At 33.1% G+C, this 20,063-nt stretch overlaps 2 protein-coding genes and 1 long non-coding RNA gene across 8 annotated transcripts; 1 reads left to right on the top strand and 2 right to left on the bottom strand.

The window, feature by feature from the left end:
* The first annotated feature begins 1,236 nt into the window (after positions 1-1,236).
* LOC100797376 (transmembrane protein DDB_G0292058) lies at positions 1,237-6,982 on the top strand. 4 transcript variants are annotated; one of them, XM_003533820.5, is made up of 9 exons: positions 1,237-1,652; positions 1,761-1,960; positions 2,394-2,575; positions 2,656-2,940; positions 3,027-3,085; positions 3,200-3,236; positions 3,356-3,427; positions 4,350-4,674; positions 6,462-6,982. In XM_003533820.5, exons 1-9 carry the CDS (start codon positions 1,532-1,534, stop codon positions 6,804-6,806), a joined length of 1,626 nt encoding a protein of 541 aa, XP_003533868.1. In that variant the 5' UTR covers positions 1,237-1,531; the 3' UTR covers positions 6,807-6,982. The 4 variants fall into 4 exon arrangements, with proteins under 4 accessions (XP_003533868.1, XP_014617522.1, XP_006587134.1 ...); XM_014762036.3 differs by lacking the exon at positions 6,462-6,982 and adding an exon at positions 5,442-5,601 and having other exon boundaries at positions 1,245-1,652; XM_006587071.4 differs by lacking the exon at positions 6,462-6,982 and adding an exon at positions 4,883-5,378 and having other exon boundaries at positions 1,245-1,652.
* LOC102659380 (putative DUF21 domain-containing protein At1g03270) lies at positions 6,786-11,198 on the bottom strand. 2 transcript variants are annotated; one of them, XM_014762037.3, is made up of 4 exons: positions 10,960-11,192; positions 10,698-10,781; positions 10,151-10,259; positions 6,786-9,134 (listed from the first exon to the last, which is right to left on the bottom strand). In XM_014762037.3, exons 1-4 carry the CDS (start codon positions 10,996-10,998, stop codon positions 9,127-9,129), a joined length of 240 nt encoding a protein of 79 aa, XP_014617523.1. In that variant the 5' UTR covers positions 10,999-11,192; the 3' UTR covers positions 6,786-9,126. The 2 variants fall into 2 exon arrangements, with proteins under 2 accessions (XP_014617523.1, XP_040860834.1); XM_041004900.1 differs by lacking the exon at positions 10,151-10,259 and having other exon boundaries at positions 10,960-11,198.
* Positions 11,199-12,891: 1,693 nt separating this feature from the next.
* LOC102670451 (uncharacterized) lies at positions 12,892-16,348 on the bottom strand. 2 transcript variants are annotated; one of them, XR_003262783.2, is made up of 6 exons: positions 15,467-16,348; positions 15,306-15,364; positions 14,069-14,180; positions 13,736-13,801; positions 13,318-13,512; positions 12,892-13,231 (listed from the first exon to the last, which is right to left on the bottom strand). It is a non-coding gene; the product is annotated as an uncharacterized lncRNA (long non-coding RNA). The 2 variants fall into 2 exon arrangements; XR_001382634.3 differs by having other exon boundaries at positions 13,736-13,783.
* Positions 16,349-20,063: the final 3,715 nt, after the last annotated feature.

The following is a 20,063-nucleotide window of genomic DNA, read 5'->3' as shown; positions in this document are numbered from 1 at the left end:
TATAACTAATATTTTTTTTTAAAAATTAAATCATAAAATTGGAAATTAAGAGGAAATAAAAGATTCCATAAAAAGAAACTAAAATTTTTAAAAATAAATAAATATACAATTAGAAACAAAAAGAAAGAAAAAAGAAAACATTATCAAAACGAAATGAAAAAAAAGAAGCTAAAAAGTATATTGAGAAATAAGTGCATGGCACCTATTTCCCAACATTGAGAAACAATATCTGATTTGAAAGGAGCATCTTCTAATTAAAAAATTTCACCCATTTGAGCACATCTAGCATATTTTTTAAAAGTACCGGGATCATTATAACTTACTCCATTAAGCTCCCCACCATTTTTTTTAAAGTTTTTTTTTGAAATCAGGATGTGAGGAACCGATTTCTCATCCCAACAGTATTTTATATCATTTCAATAAATAATTTGGTACTTGTATTAATTGAGCAATTTTTATTTTTTATTTTTTTAATTGTATTTTGGAGTAAAAAACTCATATTCTGTTAGGTGTATACTTTTTTTTTTTAAATTCAAACATGCTGGAGGGTTATGTAAATACTTTTTTTTTGAAGTCATGGGTCATGTGTCCAGTGTTATATAGAAAACTTTAGCATTTATGCAAAGAGAAAAATGATGAGATTTTTGCATATCGGTTACATTTGGTTAAAAAATATCTTTAAGGATATTTTAGTAATTATAATATATAATTAGAAAAAAAACTCCACAAAACACATATTTTAATTATTCCCAAAAGTATAAAAAATATCTCCTACTAATTTTAATAATTAATCAAATATTTTTTTTAATAATACTCGAAAATAAAATTTTTATTCCCATGTTATAATCCAAAGAAAAAAAATATTCTTAACACTAAAAAATTATCCATAAAAAAACATCCTCTTAGTTATTTAAAAATATACAAACAATCTCTTAATTTTTTTGAAAAATATTACGTCAAACTTTCTTTAAGGAAAATTAGCAGAAATGTCAAAAAATCATGAAAGATTTATGTAATTTCACAAATAAAATCTCGCCAGAAAGATGGGTGTAATTTACTCTTTTATAAACTATAATAAAATAACTAAGATAATACAATGTAGTTAGTTGAATAAAATATATAAATATTATAAACTAAAGCATGTTAGATTTTTATAAATGAAAAAACACTGTAGTAGGACAAAACCGTAATTTGGCATTAGAAGTGAGAAAAAGGAACAAATCCCAAGGGCGTTTTGGCCACGCGGTTGAAACTGAGACAAAGGCTAAATCAGAACAACAGAACGGCCTACAAGTACAACAAATATCGAGTGTCTGTTTCGGAAGACGCGAAATGCCGAAGATCTCATCACCACCACCACCACGCAATAAAGTTACATCAAACCACAACAACTTTTTCACATCTTACACAACACTGTCTCTCTCTCTTCTCTTTCTCTGCGTTTCTCTGAAAAACCAGAACAAGCTCTGGAGAAACCGCCACAAAAAAAAGAAAAGAAAACGCAAACCTAACCGCAAACGGTAACCCCATTATGCCATGCTTCACACCACACCCCTCTCTTCTCTTCCTTCTTCTCACCCTTCTCTCTATTTCCTTCTTCTCTCCTTCCACCGCTGCAAGAACCTCTTCTTTCCATTCCTTACGTATTTCAGGTCTTTTTTTTTTTTTTCACTTTTCATGACCCATTTGCAAAGTTTTGATTTTTTATGAAATGGGTGTGTTTTGTTTGCGTTTTTGTCATCCGGATATTTTTTTTTCAGATGGAGTCGAGGATGGTGGTGAGGGAGAGTACTACCACGAGGTACTACCATGGAAAACGAGGAGATCCATGGCTGAAGAAGAGGCCACGAGCAACACGTCTCTGATATTGGCTCAGAGAAGAACCACAAGGAAGGACCCTTTGGATAACTACAACCATTACACCGGTGGCTGGAACATCAGCAATCGCCACTACATTGCTGTCAGTTCCTACCTAACCTTCGATAACCACTCTTCATTGTTTTTCTTCTTCTTTTTCCTTTTTTTTTATAATAAAAATCCAACTTCTAACGTGAAACTAGTCATTTGTTTGGTTTCATTTGGTTGCAGATAAATAAATTTCTCTTTTAAAGTGAAAAAAATAAGATAAAATAAATTGAGTTTTTTTTTTTTCTTTTCTTTTCTTTCTATATGTTAAAATTAGTTTACTAAGAAGTTGGATGGAAGCATTTTCTATAAAAACTTAAAGTGTATAAATTGATTTTGGCTTAGGAAGAAACTCAATTTGCTTTACTTTTCTTATTATCTTCTCTTGTAGTTTAAAACTCATGATTTCTTCTGTGTTGTGATGTCTGGCCTAGTTGGAACTATTAATAATGTTTGGCTAACTTCTTGTTGTTGGCTTTTTGGTGCAGTCAGTTGTTTTCACTGCGGTTCCCTTCTTTGTTGTTGCTGCGGTCTGGTTTGTGATTTTTGGGCTCAGTTTATCATTCATATGCTTGTGTTACTGCTGTTGTCCAAGAGAGCCTTATGGCTATTCACGTTTGGCCTATGCTTTGTCCTTGATCTTCCTCGTTCTCTTCACCCTTGCAGCAATGTATCTCTCTTTCTCTATATGTGTCTTCTATTGTGTTATGTTTGGTTTTTAAGGTTATCTAATTGTGTTTGTTATGTTAGAGTTGGATGTGTTCTTCTTTACACTGCTCAGGGGAAGTTTCATGGGAGCACCACAAACACGCTGAAATCCTTGGTGAGTCAGGCTGACTTCACCGCCGAAAACCTCAGGAACGTGTCAGATTATCTTGATGCAGCTCAGAAGATCGGAGTCGAAGCGGTTTTTTTACCAGCCGATGTTCAGAAGAACATTGACGAAGTTCAGATGAAGATTAATTCTTCTGCTGCAGATCTTTCCAGCAAGACTAAAAAAAATTCAGAGACAATTAAAGATGTCATTGATGCAATGTGAGTACACGGAAATTTTGATTTTGGTTTGAGGTTTTGAAATATCTCTTCTGCTGACAATTATCTGTTGTGTTTGTGTGCTGTAGGAGACGGGATCTGGTTATTCTTGCTGCTGTTATGCTCTTTCTTGCATTTCTTGGATTCTGTATGTTTGTTTTTCTTTTTTAATACTTGTTTTGGTTTTGATTTTCTTGCTCTATGTTTAAGTTTGTTGTTATTGTCTCATTTGCTCATGTTTTGTGGTAAAAACTTTCTGCAGTATTTTCAATATTTGGGTTGCAAGGTCTTGTATACTTGTAAGTTAAATTAATTGAGCCTGTTTCTATATCTTTATTACTTCTGGCCTTTTTAATTCCTGATAGGTTTGTCCTGTTAAATCTCCAGTCAGTAAATATTTTTCCTTCTATGGCTGCAGTTTGGTCATTGTCGGGTGGATTCTTGTTGCCGGCACATTTATACTTTGTGGTGTGTTTCTCTTTCTTCACAAGTAAGTAGTTCCTTGTTTCTTGTTGCATTTATTTTGATTTTTCATTTTTATGTTTCACCTTATTGCTGCTGTGGTTACTCTGTTTGTCTTGTCTCTCTATTAGTCACTTTGTGTTTCACCTTGGTTCAAATTTGGGATCTCTTGTTTCAATGTTTTAAGGAAGCAGGTATTCATGATTTTTAAATCAATATTGAGCTTGAATGGAACAAAATTAATCATTTAAGATGACTGCATGCTTTGATTGTGATAGCTGAAATTGCAAGGGTCGTTTAAAATTTTCAAAATATCTGTGAGACAAGGTGGGATGTTAAGGAGTACATTGTCACATGTTTTTTGAACTATCTGCTGGCTTTTTATTATTGTTATATTTGTGACATGCTACCTTTTCTGATTGAGAGGGTGAATGGTTAAAATTTGAGGAATGGGCTTTTGTTACTTATATAATCACCAGTTCATTGCGTCATTTCTTTTAAATTTGTTCTTCTGTGCTTATTTGGGAGAATAATATGTCAACATAAAAATTAGAATCCTGGATTTATGATATGTTTTGCCTCTGATAAAATTATTGGTGAATGGCATTGGAGGAAAATGAAAAGTAAAGCAATTTTTCAAGTCAGATGTTTTCCAGTGTATTATCGTATATTGGATTGGCTTATTTTGTAGATGCAAGGTTTGAGTCTTGGCAATTGAAGCTGTATTTTTCAATTGTAATAATAAATCAAAATCTTCCTACATGAGAACGGAAAAAAAAACAAACTAGATACTATTCAAATTTGAAGCTCTTCAATTTATGAAATTTTTGAGGTATGAGGACTCATTTTAATCACCCGTGTCTATATCATTTGATGAAGTCCGTTGCTGCTATAATCGTTTGTATTGCATATTATAACATAAAACTTGTTTTTATGCATATTTGCACCAGTGTCGTCGCAGATACATGTGTTGCCATGGATGAGTGGGTGCAGAACCCTACTGCACATACAGCCTTGGATGAAATTCTTCCTTGTGTGGATAATGCAACTGCGCAGGAAACCTTGTTTCGAACCAGGGATGTGACACACCAACTTGCTAACTTACTTGGCAACATTGTTTCCAATGTCACAAATAGAAATCTCCCACCTGCTGCTGGACCCTTGTATTACAATCAATCAGGCCCCTTGATGCCTCCTCTGTGCAATCCATTTAACAATGATCTCACAAATCGGTCATGTGCAGATGGGGAAGTTTCATTGGACAAAGCTGCAGAGGTAAGGGACTATTTAAGATTTTTAAAAGTGAATCTATATCAAACAAAAGCCTAGTTAGACACTTTCTTGCTGAGTCCTCCTTTTTCACTTTTTTGTCTTGTTTTTTCCTAGCCTAAAACGTTTTCGGATAATTTTGTTATGAGTTTATGTTTTACTAGTTTTTAAACACTTTTTACCATATTTACAAAACAATAAAAATTGGTTTTAGGATTTGGGAGGTGAGTTTTAAAAAAAGAACTGGTGGCCTCTCTCTCTCCACGTGACCCTCTCTCTCGCCACCGTTCTTTGCCGGTCACTGCTCGCTGGTCGTCGCTACCTGCCTCCCGCTGCCACCTCCGATGACCAACAATGCCTTCCCCTCCACCATTCCCCACCTTTGATCGTTCCACCCCCACCATACCCAGACGGCATAGTCTTGCTTCATAATTGCAGATCCATCTCCCTCATAGATCTGTCGCCTTCCCAGACCTGTTGTCGTCGCAGCTCCACCTTCGTTGTGGCTCCGCCTTTATGGCTTCGTCTTCGTTGCAGATCTGCCACCGTTGCGGATCCCCCGCTGTCTTGATTCACTTTGTTCTTCCCCAAATTCTTGCCTGAGTGATCTCTTATCCTTTTCTCCAAATCTGATTCTATTTTTTTCTTCCTTTTCAATTTGGTTTTGGGTTTTTTTTCTGGGCATAGATTAAAATATTGTTGATGTTCTAGATTCGTTTTTCTTGTTTTTTTATTATCTGGAACTACAATTTATGATACCATGTGTTGTAAAGGACTCGCAAGCTTCAGTGAAGATGATTTTTCATGTTTCTATATTTGATTGCGATGCGGGTATCGTGGCTGTTGGAGAAGGAGAAAAGAAAGAGAAAAAATGGTGCCGCTGTTGAGAATCACTTTCGGTGACGACATGGGCGGAGAGAGAGACAGTGAAAGGTTGGGGAAGAAAATTGGTGTGCACTTATTTTATCTATTTCTAACTTACAACAGTTTCTAAAATTTCAAAACTGAAACTCAAACCTTGAAAGTAAGCCTTCACTTGAGACAAAAATGTAAGGAATCTCAGTCATTGATAAAAAAATAAATTAACACTAAATGTTAGTATATATACATATATGACAACTGATCATGGATTTGTCATTAATATACTCGTAGTTTTTGCATTAATAATTGATGTCTCACTTTTGTCTGTAAGTGAAATACTCATTTTAGAGGAGCCATGGAAGACGTGTAAAGGGTGTGATTGTAATACCTGCCAAAAATGCAAAATTGTTCAAACACGCACACATAGTAAAAAGAAACCATTAAATCAAATGTAGTGTTTACTTAAATTCAAAAATGCAAAAGATCACACAACTCATACGCAAGCAAAATACTAGAGGTAAACTAATATAGTTGATTTTTCCACCATTCACATTGGCACACCCTAGTTGCTGATGTGAAACCCACCATCTTGCAATCTACCTTGAACGATCACTCCACTTTTTGAATCCCTTGAGCAGATCAAGAGGGAATAAATTGAAAGGATTAAATGGCAAAAGACAAATTAGGTTCAGTAGTCTTAAAAACTGATAGGTTTCCCCCAAAAAAAACAATAGGTAGGTTTCTCATCATGTCTAAAAGCTTAATGAATCCAGGTGATCTCGCAAGATCATATTTTTGGGCATGGTTCATTGCAGGGTGTGTTAAAACTTGTTATCCTACGAATATAATCATGATTGAGTTTTTGACTAACTTGAACCAAACTGCATGTTCCTGATATAAAATGTATAACATTCAGATTTTTTTTCGAGCAGGTGTGGAAGAATTATATTTGTGAGGTTTCTTCTTCAGACATTTGCAAGACACCCGGTCGGATGACTCCAACCGTTTATGGCCAAATGGAAGCTGCAGTGAATGTAAGCTATGGTTTATATCATTATGGCCCATTCTTGGTTGGCCTACAAGACTGCACTTTCGTTCGGAAAATATTCACAGACATCAGCAACAATCACTGCCCTGGTCTGCAGAGAAACAGCCAATTGATTTATATTGGGTTGGTTTTGGTATCAGCTGCTGTAATGTTGTCTTTGATCTTTTGGGTCATCTATGCAAGAGAACGGCGGCACCGCGTTTATACTAAACAGTTCATTGAAGGCTAAATGTGTTGGGACTTAAACTACATTAGGTACATTATGGTTCTCAGGTACATTTGTGTTATAGATTGTATTCCAGGGTTGGGTCTCTTGTTTTATGTCATGTAGAGTTTCATCTTACAAAATACCTATACTGGAGTAGAGATGTTTATGAGGAAAAAACAGTTTATATGGTGCAAAAAGTATTTTGGTGTGTTTTGATATCAATTTCTTTTTTTCTAATTTAAAACACAGATTGAGATTGTTTGATTCGAATAGCCGACTTGGGGGGTTAAAAGGTTTTCATTCTAATTTGTTCAGTGCAATGCAACTACTCAATTTTGTGGAGTAATGTAGGTGTATTTGGATGAAAAGATTGAGTTATTTGTTACAAGTTGTGAATTTGACAATTTTTTTTTAAATTGAAATAAGTATGAGTTGGTTTTAAAAGTTTATTGTAGCAAGTTGTTACTTCTGTAAGGTTAGGTAAATTTTGTAAAATTCTTGGAATGCCAATAATCAGGCTTTTGATTTATCAATGACATTGAGATGAGGGTGTTGAAAAGGGCTCTGAGTGTGTGTTAAGATTTGCATGTAGTTAAATGTTTGATAAAGTGGAAAGAAAAAAAAAAAAGAAAATTTTGAATTAAAATAGAATAAAATATGAATTTTATGGAATTTTATTGTTCATTTATTTTTCATCCTCTGTTGCATATCAAGCGGACCAGTTCTATACCTGCCAATGCTCAAATGGAATTGAATGATGAGTGCTGTAACATCAAAGAAAAGAATGACAACTCTTACTAATTGCATATTGGGTTTTGTTAAATTTATTCTAATAATTCTTATACATATGGTTTTATTCATTGTTTGAGAAATGAAATCATAGAAATATGTAAACTTGTTAGTACTTGTTTTCTATTTCTATGAATGAATAAAATATAAAAATCTGTAAAAAATTACTTTCTGAAAATTAACTTTCTAATTTTATTTTTATACAGAAAACTTAATAGATATTTTTTACATAAAATTTGGAAATCCACTTTTCTTTACATTCCAGACTTTTCAAAACTAACATTTTTTTAAAGGCATTTTAAAACTATCAATCTCTCAATAATGGGTTACTTAATATCTTAGAAGAAAAAAAAGATTTATTCTATTATAATTTATAAAATATTTTTACTAAGATAATTTTTAAATAATTGAGTATTAAGCTCATAATTATGAAGGTGTGAATATTTAAGTATTCAATAATTTAAAGCTAATAAAAAGAAATAAACTTCTAAATAATGAAAAATATAACAGTTGAAGTCTGAGTCTTGAATAACAATAAAAGACATTGATGAATAATAAAAGAAAGAAGAATTTTGAAACTTAGTTTATGAATATGAAGGAGAGAAATGAGAAATTGAAGATAGAGGTGACATTTCCAGCAAGATGCACATTATCAATTAAAGAGAACATTAGAGAAGTTGAGATGTCAACAATAATCAACTGGCGGCATTTTAAGAATTTGTGTCTCTGCTTATTATTAATAATAATAACTAGTCAGATTTTCCGTGATTTTTAATAATAATTAAATATGTAATATAATACATTATTATTAAGTGAAATTTAAACATGAACACAATTACAATATTATATTCTATAAAAAAGTAAAAAAAAAAAATTGTATTACTAAAAAAACTACAATGTACATCAGTTAATTGGACTATTCTACATTCTTAAAAGGGGGATAGGCTATTCTACATTGGTTCTAGAAAGACTGTCGTACAATGATATTCATTCTAAGACGGTTGCATATGAAGAACCATCTTATAATGATATGCATTTTACGACGGTCTTTCAAGAACCGATATAGAATGATACTCATTCTAAGACGGTCCTTTACACGTGACCGTCTTAGAATAGATACTATTCTACGATGATCTTTCCAAAATTGTGTCTCTCTTGGTCTTCTTTCCTTCTACTATTTAACTGAGAAAGATAGCTCCACACAAACTTATGACTCTTCATAGTCACTAAATTTCATAAGAAATAATAATATTAAGCATACCTTCAAGTAGCATAGCCCATTCCTAGCATAAATTGTGGATTTACTTAATCGCCATGCACAGGAAAACAATGTTGTCAGCAATTTAGTCACAAAGTTCAGATAGAACAAGAGAGAAGCGAGGGCAAAAGGTAGACCAAACCATAGTGCATTCGGCAAAGGACCCAAAATCCAAATGCTCCACCAACACTAAAGATTGCAGCTATGTGCCTCATTAGCCTGAAACAAGGTTTTGCATCAGACCTCATGACCCCACCATCAGAATAGCCTAAGAAACGCCTCAGCGACATTGTGTTATCTACCTGACACAAATATCCCTTGGTAGTTAACAGCTAATATAACAGTAAGAAAGATGTTCACTAGAATGGCTCTAACTTTAATATAGCAGTAAACATATCAGAAAGTCATTTTGCATCAGTGTGCCTGAGATTGCAATTGAGAGATGGCAGTTATAAACTTAAAAGTGGTTGATGTAAAATGAAAATCAAACAGAATAAAAGAAATAATCATTGTAAGGGCAGAACAGAATAAAGTTGATACCTAATTGGCTAGTAGGATGGAATCAAGTATATGCAAGGAACAAAATATCTCTTGATGCTGCTTATATTGCATGTTGTGGAAACTACTTCGAATTTTTTTAGTAAAACTTTCCCTATGATAGTTTTTAATTCTGTAATAAACAATATAAAAATAGCCACACAATATACAAGACAAGTTAATAAAATGTTATGCACTTTAAGAATCAAAATTGACAAAGACAAGCTTCATTATCACAAAGCTAATGCAGCAACAGAAGCTATAAGGTCATATTGCAGCAGGGTGGGGTAGCTATATACACTACCCATTAGCATTTATAAAACATAAAATTGTCTCAATATATGCAACACTGGTCCCTATTAAACAGCTTTATCTCATTTCTTTCAAAAGTCAAATTCCGAGAAGTCACGTTTCAGACCGTGGAGGTATTGTTTCATAATAAAAACTAGGATTTAGGCCCTATTTTGATCATTGGCAGCTGTGCTGATCAGTATACAGTGTGCTGATTTTTTTTTTTCACTTGATCATTGGTAGCTGTGCGAGAGCTTGCCTAGTCCAAAAACCTAATTTTATCTTATGAGTTAATATAATGGTCCTTTTGGGTCATTTTAACAAACACACAAGAAGCAAGCTCATCAAATAATCAGACTAAAGCTCATCAAATAATCATCCACCATATTTCATAATTTCCATCTGTTAAGTTATTACACAAAAACATATGGTACATATTTAATGTAAGTAATTCCCACATTCAAAGGTTAAAAGGTGCAGTATAACACACCTCGACAGTACCATTTATGGGTAGAGAAGCCCAAAAATTCCATGAACAGTGAAAAGGCAACTATCCATACCACAGAGTAAACAGCTTTGCCAGGAAATTGGAATCCCATCTAACAATGACAGACAATTTACTATGTCATTGAATTTGACCATAACTAATAACAAAGCAATACACCAAAATCCAATTTTTTACGATTATCTTCAATTGGCATTGCAGTTTCCAAGCTACTGGTCTTCCATAAATGATATATCAAATAAGTACATACACACCCGTGATGAATTGTTTTAGCCTATGTACATAGAAAAAGATATAGCCACCATATATTCAAAAGTTCTCAGTTCTACATGTTCTTTTGTAGATAGAAGTTTAGCAGATAGATAATCTTCAGAATGTGTAAAACAAATTGATTGGGATAAATGCTTAATCCAAAAGCTGTGTAAAACAAATTCAACACATATGAATCAAACACCAAGACAAGACAATGAATAGCTTCACCAATCTTCACATGACTTATTCTATTTATTAAAAAATAATTACTAATTTATACCTCCTGGCCGTGAATGGAGACAAGGGCTTTTAACTCAGCTCTCCTAAATAAAGCCTCATTATGCCCCACTAGGTGATCCAGAACCTGGAACAAATATTAGTGAGAAAAAGAAACACTTGAGGTCATCATGATTAAAATAAAATCCATCATAAATAAATGAGAAAAATTAGTGCTATAATTTCCATTTCTTCGTTCTCTTCTCAATTATATTATATAGGTTATCAAAAGAATGCCAAGGAACAACCACTACAGAAAAATATACCTTTCCAACTGGATAAGAAACTGGGTAACAAACAATCATTAAAATCCGCACTAGCCATGCAAAGTTGGCACCTACAGCAAGACCATATCTACTACAATGCAGTACTTGAGTGATGACTTGGGTATTCTTTACTCATCTTGGACTGTCACATGTGGTGATCAATAACAAAAGAAATCCAAAATGAAACCACAAACTTCACAAATATGTAATGATAAAATAGGAGAGTAGGTACCTGAATGATGAGCCATAATGCAAAACTGAATATTAATTTATATTAGATTAAAGTATTCACTAGGTCCCTTGTAACCATAAAGTGATAAAGGAAAAGCCTTAGTTGGAATAAGACAAAAGTTTAGTGGTGAGTATAAATTGTATAATGTGAAGATATGCCTAAGTCCTAACCGCACGTACCATTATTGAATTGAGCTATCTCATAAAAACAAAAGTATTGAAATTAACTTACAATCACAGGAGTTTAATTTATCTTTGAGCGCATAAGAAAAAAAATGCAAAGAGGAATACTAATATTATTAAGAGGATTTGTTTGAATATTTTTAATAAATAACATTTTTTCAAGAAAAAAAGTAAAAAATCTTTAATATTTTTTCAGAAGCAAAAAGTAGTAGCTTCTGAAAAAGAAACACTGAAAATAAAAGTATACGTAATCATTTTCTTTTATGATATGATTTAAATAATCTGCTCCTAAATTCTTACCATAATGCAAAGAGGAGCAGCAAAAACGCTTATGTTGAAAACAAGACAAATCCATCCTCTCACAATAAGGAACCCGTTGTAAGGTATAGGGTTGAAAGAGGCATCGCTCCGTACCCAAAAAATTCAACATGAGAAGAAGCTTCATGGTCCAAAGCTGTGACATTTAATAAAAGGAAAACTAATTAATTTTTCTCTCTTGAAAAAAATGTAGAAATTAAGGAAAAGAAAGAATGTCAAGAATTTATTAGGAGTTATTAAAAGGAATATCCTGCCTTTACTTGGGGCGTAAACCAGGAAGATGGCTAGGCAAATTGTCTCTATCATCCAAAGGAGTTAATAGTAATGAGAAGTAGGCTAGCATCCTTTTTGACAAATGCATAATAGATGCAGAGTATTGAACTGAACAGTGCAACAACATAAGATAGTGATTGAAACCCTTCGGATGATTTCTTCTTGTAGATTAGGTAAAAAGTTGGTCTGCATTTTATCAAATATAATTAACTAGCCTTTTGCCCGTGTCGACGCCCGAACTCATACTCCTATTTGAATATCACCAACAGATGTGCTCATACTCATAATTGAGGTTTCTTAAATGTTAAATATTACTAATCTTTAAAAAATATTTCTAAAAAATTAATTTGTATATTTAAGCAGATAATAAATAACCCAATATATAATAATATGATTCAGATTACAAAGATGAAATGTCTGAAAAGACCGGTAATGTAATTACAATTCAAAGTACTATGACAGACACACATAACATATTTATGAACAAACAATTATATAAAAAACATATGAGGTTCCATCTTCAATCGGAGTCTCTGATCCCAAACAATAAACCTCCACAACTTTAATTCGCAGAGAGGAAAGTACTACGGAGTGTTGGCGTTGGATCAATGGTCTGCAATAGTAAATGTATACACTAAGTACATAAAAATCAATCACAAAGTAGACAAAGAAAAATAACTTACATGTACTTCAAGCAAATGAAGCTCTACATTTCAATGTCTCTTGGTTCTGCAAAGGTGAACAACCACTTTCACTAAAGTGCAGGCCTTTCTCAAAGGCCGAGCTCATATTATTTGGAAACAACAAACATTGAATATAACAAAATAATAACATTGAATCCACAAACATAGAATATAAGATAATAATATTTGTAGTTTTGTTAACAATGTTCAACAGAAAGTAAACACAAAAAAAATTGTCCGTTACATGAAGATAATTAAGTTACAAACATAATATATAAAAATAAAACAAACATAAATAATTAAAGAGTTCTTCAAGTGGAGTCAGCTTCGTCCTCTTCCTGATTCCATTTAACTTGCTTCCTATAGAGGACTTCCCATAAGTGTTGGTCAAAGTTGTAGAAGAAGACGACCTCATCTCCAGGCTTCAAATGACTGTCAGCTAAATATTGGATCTAGGACTCAGCAACACATGATAGGCCATTATTCATGGTGATCATCCATTCGTAAAGTCTACCACGACCACGATCTACAATTATATATTTTTTTGATCCAGATAAATAATTTGAAGCCTTTGGTGGCAGAACCTAGGTTAGAACGAACACAGTGATTAAAGATAAAACATCAACAATAAATAATATAAAGGATTATGATTATATTAAGAAATACCTACCAATTGATAATTGTGTTGTATCATATCTTCAGAGACATCAATGGTAAAAACATGGGGCCTGGTGGTTGTGGTTGACCTTTGGTGTGTTTGTCTATGTAGAGGTCCCACAACGTCCACATTGAAATTAGTATTTTTATCCCATGCAACAAAATGCATGATAACACTTTCGTAAATGCCATGGGTTCTCCTAAATTCCTTCAGTCCATCGCCAAAAAAGAATCAGTTAGCATATTTATGAAGCTTTATAAAGTGCTTGTTTCCTTTGTAGTCGAATAGCACATAAGTTGGATAATTTGGGGACCATTGTCTATGATAAGATAAAGGAACCTCAATGCCGTTTTGCATGTTAACATTTTAAACATATTATTTATTTGAGATTAACATAAATAGATAAATGTTTAGGTGTGAAAATTGTGACCTTCTCAAGACGGAATGATGCCTCAAATCGGTGCACAATTATTGATACCTGCAAATTTGACGGACCCTAGATGACAATCATTTATGCAATGAGTAAGTGAACAAACTTGTGCCTATTGAAAGGAGAAGATAAATATGCAAAATATCGAACATGTACTATGAACGAAAAGAGCAAGCATAGAAGGACAAAAGTTATCGACAATGTATATCGAATATATACATGTATGAAGCAAAAAAGTTGGTCATGAAATTAGGATGAAGGATGCATGATGAAGCAAACTTGAACATATACTTATAAGAAGGTAAACATAAAGGATGAAAAAGTTAAACTTACAACATCAGACGTGCTCGATGATGATGTATTCATGGTGTTTTGTGTTTGGAGATGTTCTTCGACAAATGAGTGAAAAGTTGGTGATACTGTGTGGTTATGGATTGATATAATACTGCATTTTAATTATGAGGGGAGGAGGGTGAACACTTATAATGAATAGTTAACAATGTACATAATAACCAATAGTCTTTTACACTTCCCGTGCTAGTTTATTATGAATACTGTTGTATATTTATTGCGAGTCTATTACACTTCATGTGCTAGTTTATTATGACTACTGTTGTATAATTAAATAAGAATAAATAATTTCATCCAAAGCTTAAATTTTTAAAAATAGTAGCACTGTTAATCAAAAAAATAATTATATGTATATGCAAAAGATGATCTTTTTCACTTCCTGATCTATGATTAGACAGGTAGTATTTTGGCATTGGGAAATTGCACCTCAGCAAACATCTAGTAGTGTATTAATTATATGGATTCTTATATGTACTCTAATAATTATTATGGATGTGACATGTCACTGTAAAAATTGAAATTAGAATATTGTCGGTCACTACACACAGGCTATTAATTTGATACATGCTTATATCCACAGGCTAAAGTGTTAGGAGTCATTAGTACTGTATAAACACAAATTCCAAAAAATCTACTAACAGGATTTTGTAGGCGTCTATATGTTAAGTTGACAACGACGTCAAAATTTATTCAATTATTAATAATTAAATCTAATGAAAATATTACATAAAAAATAATACTTATTAGTTTAGGAAAACAAAACACATGTATAATGAAAAAGAAAGAAATATGAAAGATGAACATTATTTTGTACACCACACCAAATTTTTCGGTTAATTATACATTACTTATTTAAATGAAGGTCTGGGTAAAATTCTATGAAAGTCCAAATAGAAGGTCTTAAACATACAATTTAAGATGTAAATATTACTTATTATTTAAATGAAGGTCTGGGTAAAATTCTCTGAAAGTCCAAATAAAAGGTCTTAAACATACAATTTAAGATGTAAATATTAATTTGGGTCAACCTAACCAATGATGAAAATTCAAATAATCACGCAATTGAAAATCATACAAAAATCCAGCCAAAAGAATATCTCCATCATCAACTCAGATTTAAGAACCATCTCACTCACCCACAAACTTGCACTTGCAACAAATTAAGTATAATTGACATCAGAAGAACATACCTATTAAAAAGAAGGGCGAAAGGGGATACCTTGAATTTGGATTGCTTTAGAATAGAAGCATTGCCGGTGACTTTGACATTAACAACCACTGCAACAAAGACCAAACCCAATTCAGAACAATAAAGATTGCAAACAATATTAAAATTTCAACAAACACAAAACTAAAGGAGAAATATAATAGATGACAAACCTGTACTCGAAATGCCGAACACTATTAGTCGTGTAGTTTGTTGGTCTCGGTCAAAATTAAAAACCAATGTCAGTTAGGATATACCAAAATATAAACAACTTTAACTAAACAACATAATACACACACAAATAATAAGTAGGTGATACAAAATGCACCACTGCTACAAAAGCAAACAAAGTTGGTGTATCATTTATTAATGATAGACAGGCATGCGAAAAAAAACAAAATTATTATCTACAAATAACTCTTTAGAAACTATATCATTTAGATAAGCAAAAGTTATCATTGCACATGTAAAAGAATGAAAGCCAATATGTTTCACAACAGACATAACATAACCTGAATGATATTGTCAAGGCTAAGTTAATATATACTTTAAATTGCGAAGGCCAATATGTTTCAGAACATAACCCACCAATGAATTAATAATCTGAGACAAAATTGACAAAAATATAGGAATTTGGGCAACATAACATTGCCTGAATGATATTGTAAAGGCTATGTTAACATATACTCTAAACTGTGAAGGAAGTAATCTTCAAACCAAATGAAAATAAAGTCACCACTACGGACCAATAAATATGAGGAACACTAAAAAATTGAAACCTGTATACATCAAATAAGGGGATAAGGGGACATAACAATCAACATGCAAAGGAGAAATGGAAGAAAATGCATAACAAAGAACACGGAATAAAAGATTAAGCAATAATTTAAAAAAACCCCAACAAATCAAAATGGAAAAAAACGCAGAACACGGGGAGGGAAAACAAAGAAAGCGCCATCAAGGTAGAAGAAGGATTAGGAACACCCAAACAATTAACCAAAAAAATCGCACCTGTTGTGATAAAAATCTCTGCTTTTTTTGAGATAAAAATCAAAGCTTTAGTATGTTCCTGATCAAAAAATTGAAACCTGTATACATCAAATAAGGGGATAAGGGGACATAACAATCAACATGCAAAGGAGAAATGGAAGAAAACATAGAACAAAGAACATGAAATAAAAGATTAAGCAATAATTTAAAAAAGCCCCAACAAATCAAAATGGAAGAAAACGCAAAACACGGGGAGGGAAAACAAAGAAAGCGCCATCAAGGTAGAAGAAGGATCAGGAACACCCAAATAATTAACAAAAAAAATTGCACCTGTTGTGATAAAAATCTCTTCTTTTTTTGAGATAAAAATCAAAGCTTTAGTGTGTTCTTCGGGCTTCTATGCGAAACAAAGTAGGAGAAGGATCAGGAACACCCAAACAATTAACCAAAAAAATTAAGCTTTGAAAGAACTACAAAGAAAACTTGTGATAAAAATCGTTGTTGTTTTTTAGATAAAAATCAAAGCTTTAGTTTGTTGTTCGACCTTCGCTGTGAAATAAAGAACATGCAAGATAAGTATAAGCAAAGCAGCATCATAAAGCTTTGAAGAAGCATCAATATAAATGCACCCGTACTTATAAAAATAAAAAAATTGAAGCTTTAGTGTGTTCTTCGAGCTTCTCTGCGAAACCAAAAGCATGCAAGAAAACTTTAAGCATAAAAAACCGCAACAGATCGGAATACTAGAAAACGCAGAAGACGGGGAGGGTAAATGAAGGGCATTAACGTTGGAGCAACAAAGAAAACGCCCCCGTACTCATCAAAATCGCAGCTTTAGTGTGTTCGTCCACCTTCTCTGCCAAACAAAGAACACAGGAAGCGAAATGGAAAAAAAAAACAAAAAGAAAAAACGCAAAAGACGGTTGGGAAAATGAAGAAATGTGGTGTTAAAAATCGCATATTTAGATGTAACAAAAACACAGAAGACGGGGAGGGAAATGAAAACTTACGAAGGGTCCGTTTATGCATGTATGTAGGTACGGTGGAAGGAAGCCAGTGGTGAGATAAGCAAGAGCATGAGCAGCAAAGGAGACATCAGAAGCTTCCACTTGTCTTCCATAGCATAGAACAACAGTACCAACACATTGTCTTCCATGTTTTTTTCTCACGGGAGAGAAAAGAAACACGAAACCAAGCAACAGGGATGTAAGAGGAATGCGAAATGGTAGTGTAACCTGAAAATGTGAAATGACAACGTAGAGTCAACATTGGAAAACGTCTGCAATAAACGCAAAAAGACAAAAACAATAAATGTGGAGATTGTGATATTTTTAGGCAGGAACGGGAAAATGATGATAGATGAAAATGCAACATTAAAAATAAAAAAACGTAAAAAAAACTGATAGATGAAAATGCATTGGAAACACGTCATTTTTGTTGGCACTGTAGCATTAGGTGACATTTTTAGGCGGAAATTGGAGCAACGATAGCTTGACACGTGGTCACTCATGGCCTTGTTTGTATAATGATAGATGATATATAGATTGAAAAAGCAATTATATGACGCTCTCATCCAAAATATCATTACTCCACAAAATAACCCATACCCCCATAAATACATGTAGAATAGTAGAGCCAAAACATGTACACTCCCCTTCCCTACTCCACAAAAGAATCATGTACGTTTCACATTATTCACCACATGTAGGAAAAGGTTATTAGGGGTCATATGAGCAGATTCTACAATCAAGTAACTATAGAAAAGTTTTAAAAAATAAGATTTGATTTGAAGACAACATGTAACTCCTACATGAAGAATTTCAATTTTTTTTTCTCTTTGTCTTTCAATGATTTGCAGAATATCAACTTTCCTACAAGGATGAGCTATTTGAAGCTAGTAATACTGCATATCAAAGTTCCACTAGATATTCAAATGATTCAATAACCACAACACATAAAACCTTCAATGAAAAAAAGAACCAGATGAAAGGGTGATTAAGAAAGCAATTAAGGAGGGAACATTGGAAAGCTCCAAATCATGAAATCCTTGAGAATAACACCCATCAAAGACAAAATATTGAAAAAATAAAAGGAGATGAATAAACCATTTTCAAGAGCTAAAAACACAATCCAGAAGGAGGAAAACAAGGAATCTAATCAAAACTCTCAACAAATCACAAACCAAAAACACTTACTCATTCCAGGCAATGATAAATAATTAATAAAACAAAGAAAGACAAGGTTTTTTGTTAGTAAACCAACCTGAATTTACATTGGATGAAACTCTAAACTCTGATGACTCCCACCTACACCAGCAATTACCCATTATACCAAATTCAAACACACCTTTGCAGCACCAACTACTTTATCAACACGCCATCACAAAAACCCCAATTTTTCTTTTTCTTTTTATTATTTTATGTGTGTTGTTATCTCACACCTCAAGAAACATGGCTTTGATTTAGGAACAAGGAAGGGACACACAACAATCTTGAAGGTGCATGTTTTTGATAATGCATACCCACCAATCTTTTTCCATCACTCTCTATTATTCCAACGCACAAGAAGCATAAATTCTTATTTTTTAACAAGAGGCATAGATTCATGTCCTATGGATTCTGAGTGTGTCTGCATCGAGTCAATAAATATAAAAGTTATTGAAGCACAAGTTGTGTAGGCATAAACTAAACGAGAAAGAGACAGAGTACAGAGACATGGGTTAATATGGATGAAAGAGAAGTTGAGTAGTTAACATGACTAATAAGGCAGGGAGGAAATAGAGCCTTCTTTTATACATGAGCTTCACCGCACTTAAAATATGAGTAGCATACACTGTTCCAGCACTCAAAACATGAGCTTCACCGCTCTCGTGGAGCTGCATTCGTCGGCTCCGCCAACGTAGATGCCACCAACGAATACGCGCGGCAGGGCGAGGTTGCTGCGGCAACCAAGGACAGTGTGGAGCTCGTCGCGAAAGCGATCGTCGCGGAAGTGGGTGATGCTCTTGTGTGGCCATGAGCTGGTGGCCAAGGCAAGAGTCAAAGGAAGCGCAAGAGACTGAAGGAAGCGCAAGAGTCTAGGGATTTCAAATTAAAGTACACGCGTGGCAATTATGCAATTAGGGGAAAAAACAATGACGTTTTTATATATAAACCCGTTGTCGTTTAAGTTGCCCCTAGTACATTCTAAGGCGGTTCGGTAGAACCGTCTTAGAATGTGTGTCATAAAAGAAAAATTATTCTTCTTAATTACAAAACTGCCATCGCGTGACATTCTAAGGCGGTTACTTATAACCGTCTTAGAATGCGTGTCGTAAAAAAGAAATTTTTTAGTAGTGACAACAACTCAAACTTTTATTTTTACGAGCACTATTATTATCAAGTCCATCAAAAAATAATCCCCTAAAATACATAAAATGTTAGACACTTTTTTCTAACTTTCTGCATGTATTATACCCAATGGCGGATCCACATTTGAATGAGGGGTGAACTTGCACCTCCTCACTTTTAAAAACACTTATAAATATCTTAAATGTGTATATTTTTCTCCCCTACTTTTATATATTTGAACCCTTGTTCTTACTTTTTTTACTTCTTTTATGATAATAATTATTAATTTTCTTTATCACATTTTCCTAATAAAATAGAATAATATATTTTTTGGTATATAAAATAGAATAACAATTTTATCAACAAGATATAAATATCAATATTCACCACAATCAATGCTATTTTTGTTATTCATTTTAAATTATATTTTTTAGACATTTATCCTCTACAT

Source organism: Glycine max, chromosome 9 (assembly GCF_000004515.6).
Source record: "Glycine max cultivar Williams 82 chromosome 9, Glycine_max_v4.0, whole genome shotgun sequence".
Taxonomy (NCBI): domain Eukaryota; kingdom Viridiplantae; phylum Streptophyta; class Magnoliopsida; order Fabales; family Fabaceae; genus Glycine; species Glycine max.
The sequence above is the reverse complement of the archived record's forward strand: the minus strand, read 5'-3'. Positions and strand labels throughout refer to the sequence as shown.